Source organism: Podarcis tiliguerta (genome assembly GCF_965153285.1).
Source record: "Podarcis tiliguerta genome assembly, chromosome: 8".
NCBI classification, from domain to species: Eukaryota; Metazoa; Chordata; class Lepidosauria; order Squamata; family Lacertidae; genus Podarcis; species Podarcis tiliguerta.
This window is the reverse complement of record NC_139541.1, coordinates 58,726,231-58,742,854: the sequence shown is the minus strand read 5'-3', so window position 1 is coordinate 58,742,854 and position 16,624 is coordinate 58,726,231. Positions and strand designations below refer to the sequence as shown.

Sequence of the window (16,624 nt, the reverse complement as noted above, 5' to 3'; positions counted from 1 at the left end):
CCCACCCGCGGAGAAGGGGCTTTACCCAGAGAAGAGTAGCATCCCATTCAAGGCTTTGAAAAATATATTTGTGTTATTTGTTACTCCTCTCTACCCCAACCCCAAAATTCTTCTGTTCCAAGTGATCGTTGAGAAGTGTCTCTATTTTATCTGATTTAATATAATCTTTTTAAAAAAACAAAAACAAAAGAAGTTATGCTGTAAGCTTGGTACAGGAAGCAGTTCCTACAATATCTGACAACACAAAGATGAAATGCCCTCCCCAAAAAAAGTTATGTGGTATTATTTAAAGTGAATTAAAAATCTGCCCAACTGTGACCATTGAAAATAAGGATTTCTTTCTGGAATATGCTTGAGTCCCATTGTGGGATATGTCATGTTCATACTTAAGCGACATACCTTTTGCTTCCTTCCCCCTCTTTGATACTGCAAACATCACATTTGTCAATATTGTGACTTGCTGCCTACTGGCTCAATCCGTACACTGAAGACTTTATCAGATGCTCCTGGTCCAAATCTTAATATGTGTCAATATTGTTTGCTAAATCGTCTTCCTTGCCCTGAAAGTCAACTTGTCACTGCAGAAAGTCACTGCAGAGTCCTTTTACTCCTCGGGGGGGGGGGGGATGGCTTCGGTTAGTTTCTCAACCAAGTGGACCTAAGTACAAGCCCTGCATCTGGCAGACACCTCTCTGTCTTCTGAACTGTTCCTCTGCAACCAGCCCTGCATTTTGCTTAGGAAACAAAATGCCTTGTATTAGGTAGGCTTGGTCCCTGGCCTACTTTTGAGGAGAAAGTGATTCTGGAGTTTGTGCCTTGTTTGGAAGTCACCGGGAAGCAAACAACGAAATGGCGCCAAGACCTCCCCTCAACTGAAAGCTGGAGGCTGAAGCTGGGCCTTGCAGAGTTGTTGAAACTGGAACTAGCAGGTCTTGGCCTAATTAGGAGCATTTTGTCTCCCTTTCCCCCACCAGATCGTAGCCTACAGCTCAGCCCCTGGGAGAGCAGCATCGTGGACCGACTCATGACGCCAACACTGTCTTTCTTGGCACGCAGCCGGAGTGCTGTGACACTTGCCGGCAACGGCAAAGACCAGGGTAAGTGGGAGCAGATGAGGGAACTGAAATGATATTGAGGGAGAGGACTTGCCCCATCTCTGGTTCAACACTGTCACGACTGGGTGGGGATAGTTCTTTTTTGCCAGGGCTGGCCCAAGACATTTTACTGCCTGAGGTAGAAGAGCAAATGGCACCACTCACCCACCCACCCACCAACCAACCAAGTCAAGGTGATTTGAACACCAAAGACCAACCAAGGCTCTCTCTCAACACTGGCAGAAACAACAACAGCAGTGATAAATTACATAATTTAATGATATTTGTGACACCTAAAATCCGCTGCCTGAGGCAGCTGCCTCACTCTGCCTAATGGTAGAGCTGGCCTTGATGCAGCACCTTTGCTGTTCTGCTAAACCCCTTCGTAAGTCCCACACTTTGAATCCTCCACCCTCTTCTTATAAGCATGTAACCCCTCCCCTTTGTCCCATTTAATTGGTGGGGGAAAGAGACACCCTTTTACTACTAACCATTGTGCCAAATGAGTATGAAAGACAACTAGCATTTCATTTGTTTTCACCCAACTCTCATCTTTATTCATTTACAAAACTTGTATCCCAACTCCCCCCCCCCACTGCTTTTTAAAAGCAACCTCCATGTGGCTTACAATTTGAAAGCAGGAACAGAACATCATTAATTAAAACAATATAAAATCAGTGCTACAGTGTAGCAAGGATAAAACAGTAGTGTAATGAAGGGTATCAGCCAGATGAATTTAGCATGTTTCATCAATATTTCTAAAGCAGCTGTATTAGTACTTCGTATTTCAGAATGAGATATTTTAGAAGCAAAATTAAGGAATGCTGATTATGCTTAGCTTGCCCTCTTTTCAGTACATTGGACTCAGCTACATTTAGTAAAGAAACAGCGATTTGAATGCACTATAAACATGCAACACCAGATGGCACCAGAGAGCAGGAAATTTTGAAACATGATTTTCCAGAGAGGTTTTTTTCTTTTGTTATAATGATCTAATTTCTGAGTTATTTATAGGGTGTGTGTCCCCACCCAGCCCATGGGTCTAGCTCCACCCATTGTCCGTAAAGGTTGTGAGTGGGAACAAAGTAGTATCTCTGTATTGTCAGATTTCATTTACAGACTTTTATTTGCAAATAGTTATATCTTTCACCTGTGCTCTGGAACTCCCTGCCTAGTGTCCCACATTCTGTTGTTTTAGATGCCTGCTGGAAACTTATTTTTATTTCAGCAGCCCTACCCAGGCACACCATTTACTTATATGTGTTTGTTTTGTGTGTGTGCGCGCGTATATGTTTGTGGGTATCAGCTGTGTTTTATCTACAATTGTATTATGTATTTCTCTTAGTGCGCTTTGTGATTAAGCAGTTCATAAATCGTTCTAAATAAATAAAATACTCTTGGGCCTTCTTGTGCTCTGCTCTCTGGCTGGCCTATTGACAACTCCTCTCTCTCTTGTTCCAGCAGTACCTGTGTGCCCCCGCTCAGCCTCTGCCAGCCCCCTCAGCCCCTGCAATAACCAGCGCCTGCATCATCGCTGTTCAGAGCGACGGCGGCCAGCAACCAGTAGCCCTGATGTGACACCCCGGCGCAAGGCTGAGGCCTCCCCTGTGAGTGACTGTGTGCTCTTTCCCTCTCTCCCCCCTCCCACATCCCCACCACTGATGAGCCGCCTATGCCCATGTTCATGACATAGGATGCTCTTTGAACATTTTGTATTTGAGCCTGACTGTCGTTGTCTTTCTTGGTGCTTCTACCAATCGCTCACTCCCTCTACGCTGCCTCATTTCCTCAGAAAAAGAAGGAGAAGAAGGATAAAGATCGGGAAAACGCCCAAGAGAAAAACGCCCTAGCGCTTCGCAAACGCAAGTCTATGCCGTCATCCCAGCCTCGCCAGCCGCACACACCTGAGAACAGGTAGGAGGAGCTCCTAGGGTGGGTGTGTGGTTCTGCTACTCCATCTTCACTCGAGATTTGGCAGATCTTAGTTTAGCACTGCCAAGCAGGGCTCTCTGCATCAGGCTTTGCAGCAGTGCTGTTCCCTACCTATCCTCCGGAACACCAGGACAGTAGCCGTGGTTACCTTTTATTAGGCATGGGGAACCTCAGGCTTAGGAGCCAAATGCTGCCCTCCAGACCTCTCTGTCTGGCCCTTGAGACTATTCTCCAACTCGGCCTCCTCCTCAGGCCACACCGCTGACTAGCCATGGTCCACACTCCCCTCCCGTTTTTCTGCTGGGCTTGACTTTATTCTTGACTCTTGGATGGATGGACAGTGTAGACACCTGTTGACTTTTTTGGGTGGCCTACTAGAATCACAACCATTGTCCCACCGCCACTGGCATGAAGCACCTGGAAGGCAACCCATGAGGGAATGTGGCCCCTAAGCTAAAAAACGCTTCCCCAGTTTTGCTATTAGGCTGTGGCCACACACTGAGTGAACTAGGAATAACTTTACATTTGCCCTCACTGGTACTTGGTAATTTGGGCCTAGCCTGGCATCAGGTCAGCAGGACAGTGCTGGTTGGCTGGTAAGGTGCAGCAGCTTTTCCTTTCCCATCTGACTGTGCGTATTTGTGTTCCAGCAGCCCAGGCCCCAAGCCCAGGCCTGCATCTCCAGCTGTTGCCAAGCAACGCCCAGCCTCACCTAGCACAGGCCCTGGTTCTCCACATCGGGCAGGCCTGAATCGCAGCGCTCAGTCCTCGCCCAAAGTGCGGCCTCGCAGGGAGCACAACGGGCAGCCAAAGGTCCGTGAACGCAAGGATGAGCAGAAGGAACGAGGGTCAGCTTCCCCGGCTCCAAGTGAGACCCCCAAGGTCACGGGGAGCAGCGAAACCGCACAAGGTGAGGCCTTATGAGCTGGAGTGTAGTGCAAACCTTGTGTGCCTCCAGGAGAATGGCCTCTAGCATGCTATAAAATGTCTTAGTGCTCTGGAGCAATATCCTGGTCTCCATTGTGGAGGGATTTTGAGTGAAGGTTTTCTCCTCTTCTTAGAGAGGTGTTCTAACCACATATTGGTATTCCGCTGACATTTGAAAAGAGACTGGCATTTCCTTGGTCCCTTGAACAAGTCCTGTTTCAATTGCTGTGTTGTTTTAAATAAGATAGATTTGTGGCATATCTTAATTACTGGTGTTTTTATTGTTTATTACAAATGTTTTCATAGCAAGTAAAATTTATATCCTGCCCTTCCTCCAAAGGAGGCCAGAGTGGCAAATATGTCAGTACTAAGACAAGACAATTAAAACTTCTTAAAAGTGTTTAAAGAACCTTCTAAAACTCCTAAAAACAATCACCTCCTCTCAAAACTAATAATTTTAGGGTTGCCAGGGACAGGTCTTTCAGCCATCCAATGCCTGAGTAAACAGAAATGTTTTTAAATTCCTCCTAAAAGGAGGCAGACAACCTGGGAAGCACCACCAAGAAGGCCCTGTGTTGCATTTCACTGCCAGCTGGGCCGCTTCCCAGTGGGAGCACCATCAACAATTAATTGTAATGTTTTATTTGTTGTGTATTTTAATTATGAATGTTTCTGTTTTTAGTTATTGTGTAGCTGGTTTTCATGCTTTGTAAACTGCCTAGAAGCCTTCTCTGCCACTGAACAGTACATAAATTAAAATTCAGTGAAGATGACAATGTGTTTGGGGCTCTGCAGATGCTGCCGCTCCCTCTGGGGCTGCGAGTCCAGTGCCAGCTCCTCCTCCTCCTCCTCCTCCAACTCCAGGCAAGCCAATGGCAGGCACCACAGACCGAGAGGAAGCTGCCCGGCTCTTGGCTGAGAAACGGCGCCAGGCACGGGAGCAGCGGGAACGAGAGGAGCAAGAGCGCAGGGAGCAGGAGGAGCAGAAGCGGTGAGTCCCTGGGTTGAGATTGATCAGCCATTTAGACGTTCAGGTTTCTAGACCTTATGATGTTCATTGTGCAGGTGGAGCATAAAGCTGGTGAAATCCTAGAATCCCAGATGAAGCTGAGGCATAAGACCCCCCACTTCCCTTGGAGGCAATGTTTTGCTGGCATGTTGTCCCCACAACCCACCAGTCTTTTGGTCTTCACGTTGTTGCCTCTTCACTTTCTACCAAGTTCTTGTTTAAAGATTTCAGTTTCTTTTGAGGGGGAAAGGGAAGCAGAATAAATAAATAAATGCAAGCATCTCCATTAGGCTGCAAGATGTGGGCTTTCTTGGCAAATCATTTAGGGGTTTTCAGTAGAGAATTTGGATTTGTGTTGTGCACAGGGCACATGCAACAGGTTGAGTGAGGGCTTGGTTTAGCTTTATTAAATTTGTTCATTGGCATCCCACAACCAAAGGAAGCTCCAAAACAACTTGCAGAAAGAGAAATACAGTGGTACCTCGGGTTACATACGCTCCAGGTTACATACGCTTCAGGTTACAGACTCCGCTAACCCAGAATATTACCTTGGGTTAAGAACTTTGCTTCAGGATGAGGACAGAAATCGTGCTCCGGCGGCGCGGCAGCAGTGGGAGGCCCCATTAGGTAAAGTGGTGCTTCAGGTGAAGAACAGTTCCAGGTTGAGAACGGACCTCTGGAACGAATTAAGTACTTAACCCGAGGTACCACTGTAAAACCTTCAAGTACAAGCAATGGCAATCTATCCTGTAAAATAATGCAAATTTACTAAAAGTGTCCATCCAATTAAAAGCAAATATAGCCACACCTCTTCAAAACAAATGTCAGCACCACAAAATAGCTACTGAAAGCCAAAATCATTATTGTTCTCCAGATGCCTGTGATTAAATAAATATGTGCCAGGGAAACCTCCCTGCGGAGATCATTCCATGATCGGGGGAAGGGGTGGGGCTTCGACAGAAAAGGCTTGTTCTCTTATTGCCACCCTCCAACTCTTGAAGGGGGCACACTGAGAATCCTGAGAGATGTTTCACTTGTGTTTAGCTTGCAAACCTGTTTTCAGGCCCTTGAATGATAATAACGCAGTGCATTTGACCACGTGTATATTCCATCATTGTCCAGATCTCTGGAAGTAGGGCAAAATATTCCCAGAGCGGGGGATGTGGCTTCCAGGCAGCCCAGTCTTAACATAATATCAAATCCAATTTTTTGTGCATTCCCCCCAGTATAGAGGAAGGGCTGAAGGGCAAAACACCTGCTTTTCATACAGATTTCGGGTTCAATATCCGGTATCCCTAGGTAAGGCTGGGAGAGACCTCATCTGAAATCCTGGAAAGCCACTATCCATCAGTGTAAACCAGGGCCGGCCCATCCATGAGGCAAAGCGAAGCAACTGCCTTAGGCAGCGGGATCCAGAAAGGCAGCAGATACCAATGTAGATCTTTCTCCCCCACCCCCCTTGTTTCTGATGTAGATCTTCACTCACCCCTTTTTCCCTGGCGGGGAGGAAGGTGCCATTTTGTGGTTCGCCTCAGGTGTCAAAATGTCTTGGGCCAGCCCTGGTGTAAACAATATACTAAGCTAAGTGGACCAGTGGCCAGACTCCATATAAGGCAACTTCCTATGTTCTCCCCGTGGAAGTGGGAGGGTGGATGGGCCCGAAGCAGCTGTTGTAATGGTGGTGTTTGGTACCCTTAGGCGCCTAGCAGAGGAGCGGGCTCAGCAGGATGCCAAAGATCGGCTACAGCAACAGGCTGAGCTCGCCAGGTTGGAGGAGGAGCGGCGGCAGCAGGAGGAGGAGCGGGCCCAGCAGGAGGAGCGCGAGGCCCAGGATCGGGCCCGAGCTGAGCAGGAAGAGCAAGAACGGCTGCAGAAACAAGTGTGTTTGCTGGGGCTTTTATTTGCTGCTTCTCAGGGACTGCAAGAAACAATATAAAACAGTTTTAAACAGTTTTAAAAACTTACAGTTAAAAAATTACCTCTAGGTAGGGACGGGAGAGACCCCGTCTGAAGTCCTGGAGAGCCACTGCCTGTCAGTGTATATAGTACTAAGCTAAATGGACCAATGGTCCGGTCTACTGTAGATCAGGGGTGGCCCTATCATTGGGGAAACTGAGATGGCTGCCTCAGGTGGCAAACGCTGGAGGGCAGGCAGGGTTTGGCAAGATGTTGGAGAGCAAGGCATCATGCAGCCTGTGCTGCGCCTCCTATGCTAGGCCACAGACCGCTATGGGGCACTTTGATTGTGTAAACCTAAATTTTATGGTCTTTGCTTGAATCCCTCCAGCAAAATAAAACCATACTAAAGGCACCCTAAGACTCAAGTGCCAGTCTGGTGATACTTGGTACATGAAATTGTGTGAGTGTGTGGACATTTTTGCCTCAGATGACAGAATGTCTTGGACTGGGGCTGTAATGCAGGGTTGGTGTGCTTTTCAAGGGAGAGGGTGCTTTCAGGCACTTGGGGGCATTTTAGGGAACCAGACAGGATGGAGAAGCACTGCCATCTAGTGGTAGCAACTGGTTACATTTTCTAGGGTGGAAATTACGTTTTGATTCCCTATGAATTTAGGGGAGTGGGTCCCTGCAATTTCTCTCTTTGATTACCGTGTTGAGCCCCATGTCCCTGGCAAGCAAATTAGGATAGGCGTGATTGAAGTGTACACACTTCACTGTGATTTAACCAGCAAATTCAGGTTGCATGATTTGTTTTGACTTCACCCAAATGTATGAACTTCTTCTGTTGGCTGCAGAGGGAGGAAGCAGAGGCCCGTGCACGCGAGGAGGCCGAGCGCCAGCGGGTGGAGCGTGAAAAGCATTTCCAGCGGGAAGAACAAGAGCGGCTGGAGCGGAAGAAGGTGGGTGTGCCTTTCTCTGCAGGGGTGGGGGGGGTGACTGAGCAGCCCAGGTTGTCTGGCTAGGTGGAAGAAAGAGAGAAGGCAGCTGTCTCACTCTACCCAATGGTAGGGCCGGTCCTGCACAATTGCAAAAAGCAAAGTGATCACTTGTACACCACAAGCAAAGGCTTGCACTGCTTCCTCCCACTCCCAGTTGGCACCCATGACTGAGAAAGTGGCAAATGTATGCCTGTGAACAGGGACAATGTCTGACAACCTTCTTCCTCCTCTTTCTCTCTGCAGCGGTTGGAGGAGATCATGAAGAGGACACGAAAAGCAGATGGAGCTGATGCCAAGGTGAGTCATTCTTCAGGAAACGGGTCAGGGATGACATCTTTTTATTTAATTTATGTCTTGCCGTTCTTCCATCGTGGACTCCCAAGGCTGCATATGTGTGGTTCTCACAAGGTCCCCCATCCAAGCACTGACCAGACCTTGACCTGCTTAACTTCAGCAAAGCCTCAGGTGCCTTCATACCCCAAGCCCTAGGGCTGGCTTGCCCTTAAGCAGGTGGTGAGCCACTGTTTGCTGGGCCAAGGGACTTTGGTACCTGAAGCAGAACATGCAATTGGCAGCCCTCATTATTAATGATACACCAACTGCTCTTGCACAACACCTCTCTGTGTTTCTATGGTACTTTTGCAGGAGGGCTTTTCGGATCTGACCTCAGTGCAACCCATAATCTGCCATCTCATGGTCAGACACTCTGGGCCCTTGAGCTCTTCATCCCAGGGACCTTTGCAGGACCTCCTGAAAGGCAAGGTGGGCCTGCTTTTACACCAGGAAACAAAACGGGCCAAGCTTAACTTCTCCAGTGTGCTTGTTCCAGACCTCCTCTCTCCGTGGCCTCTGGGACAGGATGACAGTACTGTAGTCAATCAGTCAGATTTACTTGTTCATCACAAAAATACAAAGTCTGTGTGGGCTGTAGCCAGGTCAGGTCCTCGGAGTAACCCATTGTAATCTATTGGACATGACTAACTTAGTTCCATTTATTTCATAGGGTCTACTCAGAGATAATTTTAGTTAGAAGTACATTTCACTAGAAGTACATTTTAGCATTGTTGGTCTCCAGCACGCAGGACCCCCCCTGTTCCATGTTGTACAGTGAAATTACAACTGATCCTTTGAGCTGCTAAAACAACACAGGAACCTTATATGTAGTGTATTTATCCCTATCCATGAACAAATACAGTAACAGATTTTCTCCCTCTTACTGCCTGGAAAATCAGGCACATTTAACTGTTGGCATTTGTTTTTGCAGAAGAAAGACAACAAGAAACTTGTGAATGGGAAGGAAGGGAAACAAGAGGGCGAGGCAGACACAGGTGAGAACCACCCCTTGTACCAGATGCTCTGCTAATTATGAAAGGGCAGGGGAATCTGGCCCCCTGCAGTTCTGAATCCAGGTCCTAACACTCCAGGATAATGCCCACTCTCTAGTCAGCTATACTTTTGTCCAGGCTGTGTCCATAACAAATAGTCAAGGAGAGGGAGCTGCCGTCACAGGTAGCAAAGCCCTGACTTGCAAGCATCTGGATACAGACAGTGAGATGGGCTTGACCAGGAAGAGGGCATACCTTGACCAAGGAAGTCTTTGTAGCACTTCCAAGCAATTGAAAAGGTTTGTAGCAAACGAGTTGAAGCCTGAGGCTGCCTCAGAGGGTTGCGTGGCTGAGGTCCTGGATTCAAAGGCCTCTTGTGGCCCATAACAACCTCTTTTCCTACATTCCCAGATGGAGAAAAGCGCCCTGGAAGCCTTCCCAAGGAAGAGGAGCTGCCCGAGATGCAGGCGTCAAGTCCAGCCGGTCGCAAGGGGCCAGCCCCTGAGGGGACCCAGCACAGGTACCACCTACAGCAGGAGTGACGTGTTCTTAGCTCAAGTTGGTGCCAGTTCCTCTGTTACAGGAGCAGCATAGTTGCTACTTCCCTGAGATCTTTCCTACACCAAAATGAAGGAATGTGGACATGGCAGGCCAGGGGGAGAGGGGAGCTCATGACCACCAGGGGCAGGAGAAGCATCTGTTGTGCTACTCTTCCCCAGGGCTTCCTGTCCTTCTTCCTCATGGTTGTGTGACCTGTGGAGTTTGTGGGAAGCAGAATAAACCAAGCGACAGAGAGGGATTTAAAACACATTGCCAGGAGATGGTTTATTATAGCCTCGCCCAAGATGTTTTGGGCTACGATTCTCATCAGCAGGCTGATGGGAACTGCAATCCGAAACAACTGGAGGGCACTAGGTTGGGAAAGGGTGATTTATTGTAACAGACACCAAGCCCAACGTTCCTTGGATCACCAGAACCTTTATCTGGGGTAATTTGCTTTAAGACTAGACTCTCTCACATGGTTGTGCCTAGGGGATTCCAGTGGGGACAAAAGCATTTGTAAGAGTTGTTGTGCTTTTCCCATGGTGCAGTGTCTGCATATTCTGCCCATTACTGAATACTATATTGAGAACACACAATTCTGAATACAGTGGTGCCTCGCAAGACGAAAAGAATCCGTTCCGTGAGTCTCTTCGTCTTGCGGTTTTTTCGTCTTGCGAAGCAACCCTATTAGCGGTTTAGCGGCTATTAAAGGCTTAAGGAATTAGCGGATTAGCTGCTAAAAGGCTATTAGCAGCTTAGTGCCTTAGAAAAAGGTGGTGGGGAGCGAAAAAAATCGCAAGAATCGCAAGACATTTTCGTCTTGCGGAGCAAGCCCATAGAGAAATTCGTCCTGCGAAGCACCTCCAAAACGGAAAACCCTTTCATTTAGCGGGTTTTCCGTCTTGCGAGGCATTCGTCTTGCGGGGCACCACTGTACTTTCCTTTTTTTAAAAAAAGCAGATTACTAGTCCTTATGGTTGCAGATAGGCCAAAAAATAAGTAGACAGTGCTTGGTGTAATCTCAGAACCCAGATGGAGTGTGTGTGTGTGTGTGTGTGTGTGTGTGTTACCAGGAGCAGAGCAGATTGTGCAGTGTGTGCAACTTGAGGAGAGCTTGATATTGATTGCAGTTTTCCACTCTCTGTGGTACAGGATTTTCTTTTTTTGTTGTACACTGCCACCCGCCCACCTTGCTTTCTTCTTCCCTCCTTGAGACAGGCCTTTGCTTGCCGCATCTCCATTTGACACCCTCTCCTCTCTTTTGGTTGCAGCTGTCCTGTGGCTCCTGCCCTGTCCCTGGTGAACGGCCTGCAGCCCAGCAAGCACGAGAACGGCTTTTCCTCCCCCAAGGAGCCCAGCGGGCGGGAGCATCCCGTGAGCCCCGGGCTGAGCATGGCTGGCGAGCCCATCCTGCCTTTTGCCAACAAGGAGCCCTTCCTCAGCAAGGCGGTAGCAAAGCCCCCACAGATCACAGGTGAGGGGCTGCCCCTTCTTTGTCCTGCAAAGTTCAGGAGCTTTAAGCAAGTTAAAGGGCATGTTTCATAAGCAAAAAACTAGCCCATCAAATGCCCTGAATAGAGGCAGTGGCAGGCAGGCAAATGGTCTGGAAGTCAGTGCAGAGGATGTGAGCTTTTATTGGGATCAGAAGGTCCTTAAGGTCCCATGGGCCCAAGCTGTTCAGGGCTTTGTGAATTAGCACATAACCGTTGAAGCTGGCCTAGTGGTAAACATGGTCCACCTAACGCAGCATTGCCTGTTACACTGATTCCAGAAGCCAAGACTTATTGGTGCTTGTGAAAAGCCATAATCAGTTCCTAAATGGCAGGAGCTAAGCAGCTGGTTTTGGCCGATTCTTTTTTGGAGGCAAGAGGCAGGCTAGAAGATCCTCTGCAGCTCTTCCAAGTCTCTCTGATCCCTTTTTAACTTCTTTCTCTCCTGCAGAGGTTCTGTAAAGCAGCGACACCACCCTCCCCCACCCCAAAGGAGGGGTGCAAACAAGGTGCCAACTCCAGGCTAGCTCTAACCAGAAGATCAGCCCAAGGCTCCCCAACCTGCAAGGATCGAGGAGGTGTCAGGAGCCAGGCTGGGGGCGGCCCAGCCCCACGGACTCTTCTCTTTTCTCTTACTGTTCTCATTTTATGATTATGATTATTTTTTTAATATGCACCTTATCAGACTGACCCTCAACCCATAGCTCATCCCAGACGATATAATCACATAGTTATTTAACTGGCTGGGTACAAAGGATGTTAATAATGTACATAAACTTCAGTGTTAGCATGGGATTACGCAAGCAGTTACCTCTGTGGTATCGCTGCCCCAAAACATGTATTCATGGGAGATGCCTTTGGTGGGTTACTTTTTTTAAATGTGGGCTGAGTCATGGCAGGGGAGATTGGATCCCTTGTACACGGTTGGGGTCTGTGTGCAAGAGTGTGAGTATGTGTGTGTGTGTCTGCCTGTTACAGCCAATGGAAAGCGTCTAGATTTCTAATTTAAACTCTCACTATTGGTCCCAGCCAGAATACCTGCAGGATTGTGTGTGTGTGCGCGCGTGCGTGTGTGTGCACCATTAGCCACTCAACAACTGCCGTTGTCCTACACACTGTGCTTTTCTTGGGTGCTGCTGTTTCTGTGTGTGTATGTGTTTCGTGTGTGCGATGGCTGGGGCTGTGTTTCGCTCAGAGTCATTGTGACAGTATTATGCATCTGAACAACCTTTTGTGGACAATAAAATGGAGAAATGGCAGGTGACATCTCTTCTTTGGGCTGAATGTTTACAGACTGTGCTGGGTTTACCTGCTGGAAGGACTGGGACAGTAAGCAACCTCATGCCACCTGCAGAACAGTTTACTCCTACAGTTTACAGTGGTTTGGAGCTATGGGACAGTAGCCATGTTCTCCATCCCAGGGCACTTCAGACCCTGGAGACAGGTAGAGAGAAGCAGATGGAATAGTATGCACACAGCCTTAGTAATTTTGATGCTATGGTGGTCAGTTTAGACAGTTACCAGAACCAAGTGGCTTTTCCTGAACAGTACCACTTCAGCATGAAGAGGAGAAGGAAGTGGAACCTTTCTGGAGTTTTCTGTGGGGGCGGGGAGTACTAAAAATACAAAAAGATACTAGTCTTGTCTCCTCCAAACTTTGGTCAAGAATCTGAGTCCGGGATGGTGCTATGCAGAGGAAATCTCTCAATGACTGGGCTGACCAGCAAGCAACCCCGGTGCGTCCCCATCTGCACACCTTATTTTCTCTTCTGAACAGCTGACATTAATTCCTGTGGAGCAATGTATAATAATGCAGCGCACTGGAGGACAATGGTTCCTCCACTGCCAGGAGCATCATGGGGGCAGGGGAGAGAGAGCAATGCCTCCTTTCTCAAGCGTAAGGCAACGTACAGTAAATAAATTGCATTAGACACACAAACCACAAACCTAACAATAAACAGCACGAGAAAACCCAGACAACCACCAACTAACTAAAAACCCATCAGAAGCTTGCTAGAGGAGGGGAGGGAGCTGCCACTTGCCCAAGAGCCTGGCAGAGAGCCAGCGGGATCCCTACAAAGAAATACCTAAGGAGAAGAAGCCACTGAAGTTTCACTTGTTCCTCCACACCTTCTGGAGGAATCGAAACCTCAGAAGCCCAAGTGGCTGAAATGGGGGGGGGGGGGTTGTGTGCATGCAGCGTGGGAGTCGGTGAGAGCCCCCCTCCCACACCTGTTGCAATTGGCAGAGCCTGCTGTCTGTTCATGGCCCTGCCGTCCCCTCCTGGGGACCTCTTAATACAGGGTTGCCAAAATCTCAAAAAAACAAATTACGGTTTTGAGCTGTTTTTAGGAACTTGCCAAAAATCTACACTTCCGACATGGGTTGCCATACGTCCGGATTTTCCTGGACATTTTAGCGATTTCCCACCCGGGCACTGTTTTCAACGGCCAAATCCCTCTATGTCCAGGAAATTGCAGACATATGTCAACCCTACCTAATAGAGCTTTCCTGCACTAGCGCAGAGCAGAGAGCATCTGCAGGCGGGAGATGTTGCGGGGGGGGGGGCTGGAATCCTGATTTTAGTCCTGCAAACGGCCTTGTGATCTGGCTTTCTTTGGAGCTCAGTTTGCAAGGTTCTTGTTACTGTTAGAGAAGCAAAGAGGATGGTTTCAAAGATATTTTCCCCCTCCCCCCCTTTTTTTTTACCCCTAGTCAGGGTGAGGGACGCAATTTCCCCAACAGGCCACATCTTGTTTGCATTGCCTGCCGGCTGAAACTCTTATGGAGTGCTGAATGGGAGATGGTTTCAGCATTGATGGTTCTGGACGTTCCCATTTCTCTGCATTGCTTGTTTGGAGCACCAGCTGAGCTCTTCAAATGAGCTCTCACCTCCTCTCCCTCCCCGGTGGTTTTAGACCTTGAGATCTAAGTGATACCTGGAAATGCCCAAGTAGTTTCCGTGCTTTGGAGAAAAGCTGCAATGGTAACAGTTCTACAAGTTTGGGTTCAACATTTCAACATCTGGATGAAATGAGCTTCTGTCTGTTTTCCAAGCAGGTAAAAAAAGGGTTTGCATTTTGAGTAGCAGCTGGAGACAGCAACCTTAAAAGAATAATCCTAAACATGAATTGGAAACCAGTGTGACTTACTTGGGAGCAAATGTATTTTGGAGCAAGGTTCTAGTCACAGAATCATAGAATCATTGAACTGTAGAGTTGGAAGGGACCCTGAGGATAATCTAGTCCAACCCCCTGCAATGCAGGAACATGCAGCTGGTGTGAAATGCAGAGATGGTTCCTCTCATGAGTCCCAGCCAGTAGGGCCAGTTCTTTTCAGGAGTAATGGGAAGGCCACAGATTAGGCATCCTGACTCAATCCATTTTGGTTCTTGCATCCTTATCCAGGTCACTGAAGTGAGAGGCCGCTGAATAGTCCTATCTCTTGATTTGTAATTAACTTATCCTTTCTAGGCTTGCTTTGAGTTACTTTCTCGAGATAGATGCTGGCATCTCCAAGGGGTGGTTGGTGCTTGTACACTTGATGCTGCCTTGTGCATGTGTCCAGCGCCCCCTTGGGGACTTCTAAATTTTGCCACACCTGGAAGATTAGAAAGACTCAAGACTGTGAAGAAACAAAGTGAGTTCTCCTTTTTAAATTCCTTCCTCCAGCTAAAAATGTGGCAGATGTTTCCTTTTACGGATTTTGCTGCCCACCCTTGTAATTTTTATTTTGTGGCTTGAGTGGGTTAGGGAGAGTTTGCTATTCTCCACCTCCCCAAACCCTTCTCTATGATTACTTGCTTTATCACAGGGATGGGGAGCAAACTGTAGCCCTGGAGATGGTGCTAGACTTCAATGCCCAGCATTCCTGTCTAATTGCCATGCTGGATGGAGCTGTTGAGAGTTGGGTCCCAACAGCCTCTGGAGGGTCACAGCATCCTCCTATCTACTCTGTAGTTTGTCCAAGTGTACTGTGTTGGTCCTGGGGGGAATCTCACTCAGCCCCCTCCTTCGTGTGTGAGGTACTCAAAAACTGGCAGGTATTCCAAGCTATGGGGAAGGGCTCAGTGGTGGGTCCCACATTCAATCTTCAGTCTCGTGGATTCAGTTGGGAAGGACGCCTGTCCAAAATCCTGGCAAGCCCCTACCAGTTTGCTCCTAGACCAGGCATGGGGAGTGTTTAGCCTGCAAGCCAAATTTGGCCTGGCACAGGATCGTTTGATCTGCAGGGCTGTTTCCCCCAAACCTGCTCCACATTTGATGCCATATATGCAGCTTGGCCAAAAGACCAAGCCCACTTGAGCAGCTTCCAAGGTGCCCAATAACAAGCTGGAAGAATCCCTGCCCCTTGCATGCACTGATGCAAAGAAGCACCTGGGAGTATCACAGAGCCATTTGCTAGCCTCTGACATCTGGGTACAGAGCAGAAAGGGGGGGGGGTCATAAAGGGCCTTGTGAGCATCTCCACACCTCCCCTTTGCACCCTGGACATAGGCAGCACAAAGAAGAAATCCTTTGCAAATGTACTTGAAGCAGCTACCCACTTGCTCCAATATTTTAAGCGGGGTGGGGACTGCTGCTGCAGAGAATGCTCATTAAAATGGAAGACTCGCAAAGCTGAACAAGGGATTTTGACAACTGGGCAGCACCACCTTCAAGTTTTAGGTGTCTAAATATTAGGTAGGCAGCTGCTGCTGATTATTTTTATGATATTGATATTTACTGTCCGTTTTTCACCATGCTGAACTTTCGTTGAAGGATGGTCTACAAATTATCAAAATAGTGCACCTCAGTTGTATGTTCTTGTAACGGCATGGGTTGCTGCAACTGGTATCCCTGTTGCAGTTGGAACCTTGGGTTCAGTGCTAGAAATTCCCCAGGCGTGTTTAGCTACTGGCACAGGTCCAATTGCAACCATGTGGAGAGCTCTGGATGCCAGGTTGGCGACTGACATCTCAATCTGGCTGGCCCCTTCAGCCGCCTTAAGCAGGTAAGCAGAAGAGCTTTTTGCATTTTTATCCCACTTCTTCCTCCAAGGAGTACAGTACATGGCTTATGTACGTCCTCAGCTAATCCCTACAACAACCCTGTGAGGTAGATTAAGAGGCTGTGACTGGCCCAAAGTCACCCAGTAAGCTTCATGACTTGAGTGGGAATTTAAGCCATGATCTCCCAGGTTAGTTTGACATTCTAACCACTACGGCACACTGGCTTCCTGAGCACTTCTGCTATGCGGCAGCAATATAAATTAACTAGGTAAATAAATATGTAGAAGCAAAATGCCACTTAGAGAAGGATCTTGAAGCTTGAAATTTGTTATATGCTGGATTGTTTTATTTGATGTTTTAATGTGTTGTAAACCACTTTTCGAGATTTTTTTTCTTTAAAACATAGTGGTATTGAAA

General features: G+C 47.9%; 1 protein-coding gene across 25 annotated transcripts in view; it reads left to right on the top strand.

The window, feature by feature from the left end:
• The window catches only part of MAP7D1 (MAP7 domain containing 1), a 57,608-nt gene extending 45,132 nt beyond the window's left edge, over positions 1 to 12,476 (top strand). For 8 of the 25 annotated variants that reach the window (XM_083454487.1, XM_083454500.1, XM_083454499.1 and 5 more), the window contains 12 exons: positions 975 to 1,097; positions 2,556 to 2,701; positions 2,887 to 3,008; positions 3,677 to 3,936; positions 4,749 to 4,944; positions 6,661 to 6,841; positions 7,716 to 7,820; positions 8,103 to 8,156; positions 9,124 to 9,187; positions 9,596 to 9,704; positions 10,999 to 11,201; positions 11,669 to 12,476. In XM_083454487.1, the coding sequence (XP_083310613.1) occupies positions 975 to 1,097; positions 2,556 to 2,701; positions 2,887 to 3,008; positions 3,677 to 3,936; positions 4,749 to 4,944; positions 6,661 to 6,841; positions 7,716 to 7,820; positions 8,103 to 8,156; positions 9,124 to 9,187; positions 9,596 to 9,704; positions 10,999 to 11,201; positions 11,669 to 11,679 (1,574 nt within the window). In that variant the 3' untranslated portion in view covers positions 11,680 to 12,476. The remainder of the gene's footprint in view (positions 1 to 974; positions 1,098 to 2,555; positions 2,702 to 2,886; positions 3,009 to 3,676; positions 3,937 to 4,748; positions 4,945 to 6,660; positions 6,842 to 7,715; positions 7,821 to 8,102; positions 8,157 to 9,123; positions 9,188 to 9,595; positions 9,705 to 10,998; positions 11,202 to 11,668) is intronic. The other 17 variants (XM_083454478.1, XM_083454495.1, XM_083454480.1 and 14 more) reach the window with 3 other exon arrangements.
• Positions 12,477 to 16,624: the final 4,148 nt, after the last annotated feature.